General features: G+C 45.1%; 1 protein-coding gene across 3 annotated transcripts in view; it reads left to right on the top strand.

The window, feature by feature from the left end:
• The window catches only part of pitx2 (paired-like homeodomain 2), an 11,909-nt gene that overhangs the window by 560 nt on the left and 1,349 nt on the right, over nucleotides 1-10,000 (top strand). Inside the window, exons 2-3 of one of the 3 annotated variants that reach the window (XM_030369277.1) lie at nucleotides 4,640-4,693; nucleotides 8,960-9,162. In XM_030369277.1, the coding sequence (XP_030225137.1) occupies nucleotides 4,648-4,693; nucleotides 8,960-9,162 (249 nt within the window). In that variant the 5' untranslated portion in view covers nucleotides 4,640-4,647. Of the gene's footprint in view, nucleotides 1-4,639; nucleotides 4,694-7,131; nucleotides 7,816-8,941; nucleotides 9,163-10,000 lie in introns of those variants that run through there. The other 2 variants (XM_030369275.1, XM_030369276.1) reach the window with 2 other exon arrangements.

A 10,000-nucleotide genomic window follows, 5' to 3' on the forward strand; every position in this document is an offset into this window, starting at 1 on the left:
CTGAATCAGAGTTGATTTGTTGATTCATTTGTTTTTTGATTCTCGTTAGACTCGAAATCGTCTTTTAAATATTCAAAATAAAATGACGGCCTTATTATTATTACCCTAACTATAATTATTATAATTAGGAAACTTAACAGTTTATCATACTAATACTAATAAATAATATATTATATTTAATATTATAATAATTATTATTATTATTATTATTATGAGTATATTTCTAATAGTACGTTTTATTTATGGCTAATTTGTTATTTGTATGAAATTTTGTAAATGAAGGGTTATTAATAGTAAATATACTGTGGTAAATTAACTATAGTGAATGTGATGTATTTAATGTACTGCAGTAAATGTAGGCTACTGCAGTAAGTGTACTGCATTCATTTATACTGCGATAATAGTAGGCCTACTACAGTAATAGTGCTGTGTTAAATGTACTGCAGTATATGTAGGCCCTACTGCAGTAAAAGTACATGGTTTTGTTAGGTTGATGTTTATGTATAATAGTAGGTAATAGTACTGCAGTGATAGTAATAGTGCTTATGGTCCTGCAGTGATATTAATAGTACTGTAGTTATTGTACTGCAGTGATAGTAATGGTGCTGTCGGTGTTTACGTGGGAATGCGGGGGGAATCCGCACAGATCTCATCTGGCTCCCGGAGGCCTCGCGAGGTTTCCCAGGGGGGCCCGCATTAATGGCTGATTTAATGAGTGATTTAATGAGTTTAATAGGAGTATGACTACAAATGTTAAGGGAGGATTAGGCAGCAGGCCTCCGTCCGGTCCGCTGAAGGAGCTGAAGACACACATCCAGATGTTCTGTTGTTCCGTGAATCGGTCTCACCGTGTCTGCGCCTTTACGCACCGCAATGCACTACACCTAAACACACACTAATTATTCACCTTATTAATTATTAATTCACCACTTGTGGAGGAATATAAACTAAATCAATCCGGCTGTAGATTAAATATTAAAAACAAGACACTCCGTTCGTTCTGGATTAAATAATGTGTTTATGGACCAATAAACTGCGGAGTGGTTCAGTGCGTAAAGTTTAAACCAACAACCCGTCACCCGTCAAACCTTTATTGTGAAGCGTGTTCAGTCAAACACAATGCTTAAATAACGTGTCATCTGTCAAACGTTGTTCAGGCTATAAAACACAATAATAAAGGCTGTCCTCGGTACCTTTATTGTGAAGGAGGGTTCCGCGGTAACGATTGTTAAATAAGCAGAGACGCTCATCGCTGATAACTTCACTTTGTTGCGTTATTCCTCCACGGACTCTGCTTGCTGCTAAACTGCGCATACACGAACACACCCATCTGAACACACACAAACGCACAGACACGCAAGCACACACACACACACACACACACACACACACACACACACACACACACACACACACACACAACACACACACACACACACACACACACACACACACACACACACACACACACACACACACACACACACACATTCACAGGCACACAAACACACCCCTCTGAACACACACCCACACACACGCACACACCCCCACGCGAACACATAGGCACACAAACGAACACACCCTCTGAACCCACACACACGGATGCACACACGCACACGCACGCGCCTCCCGCTCCGGAGACTCCTGCTCGAGGCTTCCAGGGGAAAGTTTCGCAGACGAGGCGAACGGATTCTGTGAAGACACGCGTATTCATGCGTTCACGTGCTTATTAACGCTTTTATTAACGCACATCAAGACGCCGTCGTAGAGTGAGAGGAGCGCGGACCGCAGACTGTTTATCCCGGGGGTGGAGAGTCACTGAACCCGGACCGTGAAGACGCTGCATTCACTTCTTTATAGGCGCTAAGCTCCAGCTTCGGCGCGCGCGGGCGTGAGTGCGTGCGTGCGTGCGTGCGTGCGTGTGTGTGTGTGTGTGTGTGTGTGTGTGTGTGTGTGTGTGTGTGTGTGTGTGTGTGTGTGTGTGTGCGTGTGTGTAACCCGTGGAATCTACCTGTGAATCGAAGCGCGCGGACGGCCCGGGCCCCCCCGCCCCCCCCCCATACCCCCTGGTGAGTCGGCCCGTACCGGGATGTGAGCTTGTGCTTCACGATGAATTTGTTCCACCTTCAGTTGGGTTCAGATGTGCGTTCAGATGTGGATTCCGATGTACGTTCAGATGTGGATTCTGATCTTGATTCATATGAGGATATGACGGCTGCATGTAGACGAGCCGTGAGCTCGAGACGGACAGGCGAAGGGAGGACGCGTCTTAAGTGACCCTCCCGAAGTAACGCGGAACACGTGCGCCTTGAACCAGAGCTACTGTTCGTTACAAACAGACTACTTATATCATAAATATTACAAACGGCTTACGGGACATCAGGCTACTGTTCACTCAGTATTACAAACAGCCTCAGAGCTCTAAAGCCGGCTCTATGAGACGTCTGTAATACTGAATGAACATTAAACTGTTTAATCCAAAAACAGCCTACTTATACCTATGGTTTAAACCTAGAGACATATTAACTGCACCATAAATATAACAAAAAGCCTACTTGAATATTGTAAATGAACTCTAAAGACGTCACCGTCCACTCAGTATTACAAACAGCTTACTTAAAGCACGAGACATCAGGCCAATGTTTCATAAATATTATGAATCAGCAACTTAGTGTAAACCGACTAAAAAGACGTCGGGTCCTTAATTGTTATGTTGTTTAAACCAACTGTATATATCTTCCCACTTAAGTATAATAGGTTTAATAAATCGACCAATTTTAAAGATATGTCAGATCTATTTGTGCATCGGCCTATAACAAAAGGAACCTAGGCTACATGTAGTTATTATTTAGTTATTCATTATTCATAAAAAACTCGTTCGGAGGAGAATAAATTGATAATTTGTTTTAATACCGTCTTCAAAAGAAAATTCAAATGACAATTTGTTTTAAATTAACTTAATTAAAAATAAACGTTTTCTGTAAGAAAATAAATAATTAATTCTAATCAAATAACTAGGCCTATATCAGTCAAAGTAATATTGGAGTGGATTGTCCGAGATATGCGTCATTTAAATGATAATGATCAAAGAGATTAGGATTCATCCGCTGCTTGCTGAGATGTCTGTCTTAAACATTATTATTATTTAGCTCTATTACTCATCGTCATTAATGTAACTATATAGGCCTATTATTATCCTTAATCAGGGTTCTTATCGTCATTATTTTATTCTTATAATTAACTTTATTATTATTACTCACGAATATTAAATTAACAGTTTTTTTATTTATATATATCGTGCTAGGTGTTGTGATACTTTTAGCTTAATTTATATTAAGCAGATAAAATGTGTTTTTCTTAATTGAAAAATAACAAACATTTTCAACATTTGCACCGCTGCGTGAAAACACTTTTCATTCGTTTCAAATGGCCATCAGCCATTTGAAACTATTTATTAATAATAAGTCACTATAACCCGCTTTAATTCTAAGTATGAATGAACGTTATTGAAGGATATTTATATGCAAATTATTTGATTTTATTTTCCATGCATCTATGTTTAAATATACCTAATTATTATTGTTTTGTATTGTTCCGGTTTTACCCGTGCATTACTACAGTTTTACGCGTGGTACCGAGGAGCATCTTCCGGTATTTCATTAGAGAGCGAGGCGCTGAGCAGGTATGACCTCTGACCTCACCTCCGTGTTGTCTCACAAAGAGTCAAAATCACACATGTAGAGCACGCGGGACCCCGCTCCCATCAGAGAAGAAAAGAATAAAAGAGAGAGAGAGAGAGAGAGAGAGAGAGAGAGAGAGAGAGAGAGAGAGAGAGAGAGAGAGAGAGAGAGAGAGAGAGAGAGAGAGAGAGAGAGAGAGAGAGAGAGAGAGAGAGAGAGAGAGAGAGAGAGAGAGAGAGAGAGAGAGAGAGAGAGAGAGAGAGAGAGAGAGAGAGAGAGAGAGAGAGAGAGAGAGAGAGAGAGAGAGATCAGCATGCAAATTCTCTGCTTCTTGAATTATCATAAGCAAACAGCAGATCCCGGGCTAATAAAAGGCCATCTGTGTAACTTCATATCGAGGTAGTGTGGGGCGCCGATAATGAATTTTGTAATATCCCGCCGACAGACATCTCAATCAGCCGCTAATCCCGCGCTTTTACAGCCGAATCACTCTGCTTCCAGCCCAACTGCTGCTCGCGCAAACACGACGAACACACGACAACTTAAATAGACCGTAGGCCTACTTAGACCTGACATCTACCCTGCAGAACCACACCTTAAATAGTCTGTGGGCCTACTTAGACCTGACATCTATCCTACAGAACCACACCTTAAATAGACCGTAGCCTACTTAAACCTGACATCTACCCTAGAGAACCACACCTTAAATAGACTGTAGGCCTACTTAGACCTGACATCTACCCTAGAGAACCAAACCTTAAATAGATTGTAGGCCTACTTAGACCTAACATCTATACAGAAGAACACGGAGTCTGGGGACCTGTTCCCTCCTGCCCCAGACCCGGTCCTCAGACCTGGTTCCCCCTGGTCTCTAGACTTGGTCCCTCTGGGTCTTCTTGTCCTCTCGGTAATGATACTAATATTTATGGTAATAATTATAATGTTTAAATCTCTTCCAGACGTCATCATGGAGTCTCACTGCCGAAAGCTAGCCAACACCTGCGCCCAGATCGGTGAGTGGTCCCCCCACATCCCGGCAGAACCCCCACACCGCACACTGTCAGTCTGGAGTCCGCGTGGGTCTAGAGTCCAGGGTCATCCTCAGTCTAGAGTCTAGAGTCAGTCTGGGTCTAGAATAGAGTCCGCTTCGGACTGGTCTAGAGTCAGTCTTGGTCTAGAGTCCAGGGTCAGCCTGGGTCTAGACTAGAGTCCGCTTCGGACTGGTCTAGAGTCGGTCTTGGTTTAGAGTCCAGGGTCAGTCTGTCTAGACTAGAGTCCCCCTGGGTCTGGAGTCTAGAGTCAGCCTGGGTCTAGACTAGAGTCCAACTGGGTGTAGATTAGAGTCCAACTGGGTCTAGACTAGAGTCCACATGGGTCTAGAGTCCAGGGTCAACCCAGGTCTAGCCTGAGGAGTCGCGTGCAGGCCTTCTGTGGTCCTGGCTCGCCCCCTGGTGGCCGGGACCGGATCTGAGAATTATAATTAAAAAAAAGTCTTAATATAATATAATATTATAAGAAGAATTACAATATGAATATTCATTTTTTATTATGATGTAATAATATGAATATATAGATATTGTTATTATTATTATTATTATTATTATTAATAATAATAATAATAATAATAATAATAATAATATGATATAATAAAAGTCCATATATCCCCGCATGAATAAATAAACATCAGAACACTTCTCCCGTCACTTCTCTGCTCCCGGTGGAACTCGTCAGGACATCGATAAGCAGACAATAATCAGATTTATTAGGGTAATAACTAGAATTAGACTCTAATCGATCCGTTCAAATAAACAGGGAGGGCCAATGTATAATTCAACCGGAAATTAGACGATGTCGCGGAGAATGTACCCTGGCGCTGAGGCTCTGAGGAGGCCGGCTCGGTCCAGAGGCTCTGAGGCCGGCCCGATCGAGTAGAGGCTCTGAGGAGGCAGGCCAGTAAGGTGGAGGCTTGAAGGAGGCAGACCGGTCCAGTAGAGGCTCTGAGGAGGCTGGCACTGTCCAGAGGCTCTGGTGAGGCTGGCACGGTCCAGAGGCTCTGAGGAGGCTGGCCCGGTCCAGTAGAGGCTCTGACGAGGCCCGGCTGTGAGGAGGCATAACGAGGTAAACAGATCGCGCGTGATTAGGGCCGCCTCATATTGTTGGAGGTAATATATGCGCGGCTCGCTGGCCGGGCTCGAGGGAAAACTAAATGTATAATGAAAGGCGACGCGTGAGCAGGAATACGCGCGTGCGGTAATGTGACGTGTTGGTAAGCCGGTGGAAAAGGCTCGCGCTCCCGTATTGACTGAATAGATAATTAATGGCCCTCGTGCTGTAGCGCAGAGCCGCGGTAATCCACTTCAACTTTAGTGGTCCCGCGCAGGAAGGAGCGGCGGCTCCACGCGCTCTGGAAACACGTCTCAATAATAACATGATCAGTGACGTCACTTACAGCCCCTAATAACGCAGATCATTTGAATAATCCCACTCATGCATGGTGTGGTTTTGGGGGATTGGTTTTAAGATGTTCACGTTCACGTGAATTCATCCACACAGTAGGCGCGTGTGGATCGACGGACGCAGGGATTGAAGAGCAGAGAGGTGTAAAGTCATCACGCGCGTGCGTGGTGAGAAGGGTGGTTAATGAGCGAGCGTTGCCGACCTTCCGCGTCACGTTGTCCTCTCCTCACGTCGTCTCGAGAGATGTTGCCTCTGCGCGCCGCGGGCTCCTGGGAGCCGCGGGAAGGTTTGCTCCTCGCCGTTAAAACTCATTAAAGTCCTCCAAAGAGACTCAGAGGCAGAGCGCGCTCCCGAGCCGCTCGGCCCGCGATGTGGACGTAAATATGAAATCTGGTTTTAGAGCCTTTATTGTGTTTGGGCTGGTCACGTGGCCGCTGCTTCCGGCGGGAAAACCTCAGACCAGGTCGGGTCACGTGACCTTACTAATAACACTTAAGTCGTCCTATAATAACGTGTTCATAACGTCATCATTAGAATCATTCACCCTCGAATAGCTGTCTTGTTGCGTTGTTGTGCCCTTGTGTTGTTGTTTTTTGGTTGTGTGTTTATTATGTTGTGATTGTGTTGTTGTTTTGTCGTTGTTGCGCTCTGGTCATGTTGTTGTATTGTTGATGTGTTGCTGCTTGTTGTGGTTGTGTTGTTGTGTTGTTTTTGATTGAGTCGTTGTGTTGTTGTGTTGTAGTGTCTTCACGAGGCTGGACTATCAGATCTGTTAGCTCGCATTTATTGTATTTATTCACCGCGTACTCTGACGTCTTCATGCACCGGACCCGGTTCACAGGATCCAGGTCACATGCCCCGGTTCACGGGACCCTGTTTCCGGGACCCTCTTTCCGGAACCGGTTCAGGAGACCCGGTTCATGAGACCGGGTTCACGAGACCCGTTTCACGAGACCAAACCGTATCTTTTAACGATTTGGTCTTCCGCACGCGCGCGCCGTCCCTCTCCGTGGCGGCGCGCCCTGTCTTTCTCCGCGGTGGCGCGCTTCTATCAGGGAGGAGAATCATCCCCCGCAGCGCCGAAACATCCACACACAGATCTGATTCCAGCGTCGCGTCATCACCGACCTGTCCGTCACAGTGTGGGCGGGGCTGCAGTGATGACGCGGGGGCGTGGCGCGAGGCGAGGTTGCCCCTCGCGCAGCACAGAGCGCGGAGAGGAGATCAACGCGCGGAGGGGTGTGTGTGTATGAATGTGTGTAGAGAGTGTGTGTCCACGTCTCATACCCCCTACCTGGGCTCACGCTCTGATAGTGTGCTCTAGTCGTCGGTACCGGAGGTTCCTCGCGCCGCGATGGCAACTGGCGGCCGCTTCTGATCCAGTCTCGCGCCACTTGGTAGAACAGGTTCGAGGTTCGGGTTGGGCTCGCGGAGACCCGGGCTGGTTCCTCCGCTCGTGCCAAGGATTAAACGCGTTCGACGTGCTCGTGAAGACCAGCTGCACTCCCTCTACCGATGAGCTCCATGCCGTTAAACCTCGAGCACCACCACCACTTTACCGGGAGTAAGCACGCGCTGGCTATGGCGTCCACCTTACAGCCGCTTCAGCGCGCGGGGGACACGAAGCACCGGCTGGACGTGCACGCGGTGTCGGACACCTCGAGCCCCGAGTCTGCCGGTAAGTTGCGAGCCACGCCGGTTCAGACTCAGCGGCTCCGACCGCCGTTTGCTGCCGCAGGAAGTGTGCGTTCAATTGGAGATTCCAGGCGTCAGGGAGCCGTCAGATCTCCGGCCAGACCGGAGAGTCTGAACCCCCTTAACGACTTGTCAGGACCCCGCGAGACCCCGTGGAGCCCCGCGCGACCCTTACCGTTAATAATAACTAATGTTGATAGTATTACTATTAAATAATTAAAGGAATGCACCGCACGAGGAGGTATTAGTTAGTGTTTTAGGATTAGAGGATCCACACACACACACACACACACACACACACACACACACACACACACACACACACACACACACACACACACACACACACACACACACACACACACACACAAACACACACACACACACACACACACACACACACACACACACACACACACTCACTCACAAACACACACACACACACACACACACACACACACACACACACACACACACACACACTCATAAACACCAAACACACACGCACTAACACACACACACACACACACACACACACACACACACACACACACACACACACACACACACACACACACACACACACACACACACACACATCAGAGATCCGCTTAGCCGAGAATTACGCGCGGTTCCTGATTCTGAGGATATCAAACTTGTGTAAAGATATTAATACTCTAGGCATCGTAATGCTCTCTAACTAAATGTATTAATACTCTGTTACAAAACATTTTAAGACTCAAACTAAATGTATTAATATTATCTTAATACGACTAAATGTAGGCCTAACTACACCTCTTAATACTCTAACAAAACGACTTGTCTTAATACTCTCTTTTAATATATATAAGAGAGTAATATTTTAATACCCCCCCCCCCCCCCCCCCCCCCCCCCCCCAACACAGAGAAGGAGAAGGGCCATCTTAATACTAAACGACGTAATACTCTGTTAATACTTTTACGAAAGGTCTTAATACTCTGTTAATACTCTTAACTAAAGGTTAGTAGCCTGTTTATAATCTAACTAATTGTACTAATCTTTTAATACTGTATTAACAGGGTCAATAATCCATTAATTAATGAATTAATACTTAATACTATATGAACAGTATGTATCGTGCCCACAGAGAAGGAGAAGAGCGGGAAGCAGGCGGCGGAGGACGCCTCTGACGACCCGTCCAAGAAGAAGCGGCAGCGGCGGCAGCGGACGCATTTCACGAGCCAGCAGCTGCAGGAGCTCGAGGCCACGTTCCAGCGGAACCGCTACCCCGACATGAGCACGCGCGAAGAGATCGCGGTCTGGACCAACCTGACAGAGGCGCGCGTGCGGGTGAGAATACACACCAATCTATACTAAATATCATAATAATATCACTAATATATAATGATAATAATATCATATTAATATCACTAATATATAATGATAATATCATAATTATATAACTAAGGATAGTAGAAAACGAATACGTGTAAATATTACACTACAACAGTAGGCCTATTAGGCTATTGTATAAATCTTACACTGCAATACAAGTGTTAATACTACGGTATAAGAGTTAATATAGTATAAGTGTTAATAAGCCTACTGTTTAAGTGTTAATACTAGCATTGGTTCAGACCCACGGACACAGCCGTGATTATAATAATAGAATATCATAAAATAATATAAAATAATGTAAACCAACATGTTAATATGAGTTTTTATTATCCGTTACATTCTGTTTTATTGACTAAACCTGACTCGTGGTACCGTAATGACGTTGGGGTGATTCCGAGGATCAGAGAGGAGGAAGGAAACAGAGGACTGAGTCTTAGGACCTCGGTGTAGTCCCCCAACAGGCAGACATAAAGACTATAGTGTGTTACTAACGAGAAAATATAGATAATAACATGAAGCTCTGCTCAGAACATTACGGTCAAATACATGAAGTGAGTTCTAGGATCGGACGGTAACATCGTGGAGGGTCGACAAACATAATGTTATGATGACATTATTTTTCCAATAAATAGGATACCTGATTGTGTATAACTGATTATAAATGTGTATTCATACTAAAGAGGCAGACGTCGTATCTGTTAGGTCTGGTTCAGACCGGAGATCCGTCCGGTGTTAAAGGGTATCACATAATAATGCCTTGGTCTGGTTTAATATTATATTATCATTATTA

This window comes from Gadus morhua, chromosome 10 (genome assembly GCF_902167405.1).
Source record: "Gadus morhua chromosome 10, gadMor3.0, whole genome shotgun sequence".
NCBI lineage: Eukaryota > Metazoa > Chordata > Actinopteri > Gadiformes > Gadidae > Gadus > Gadus morhua.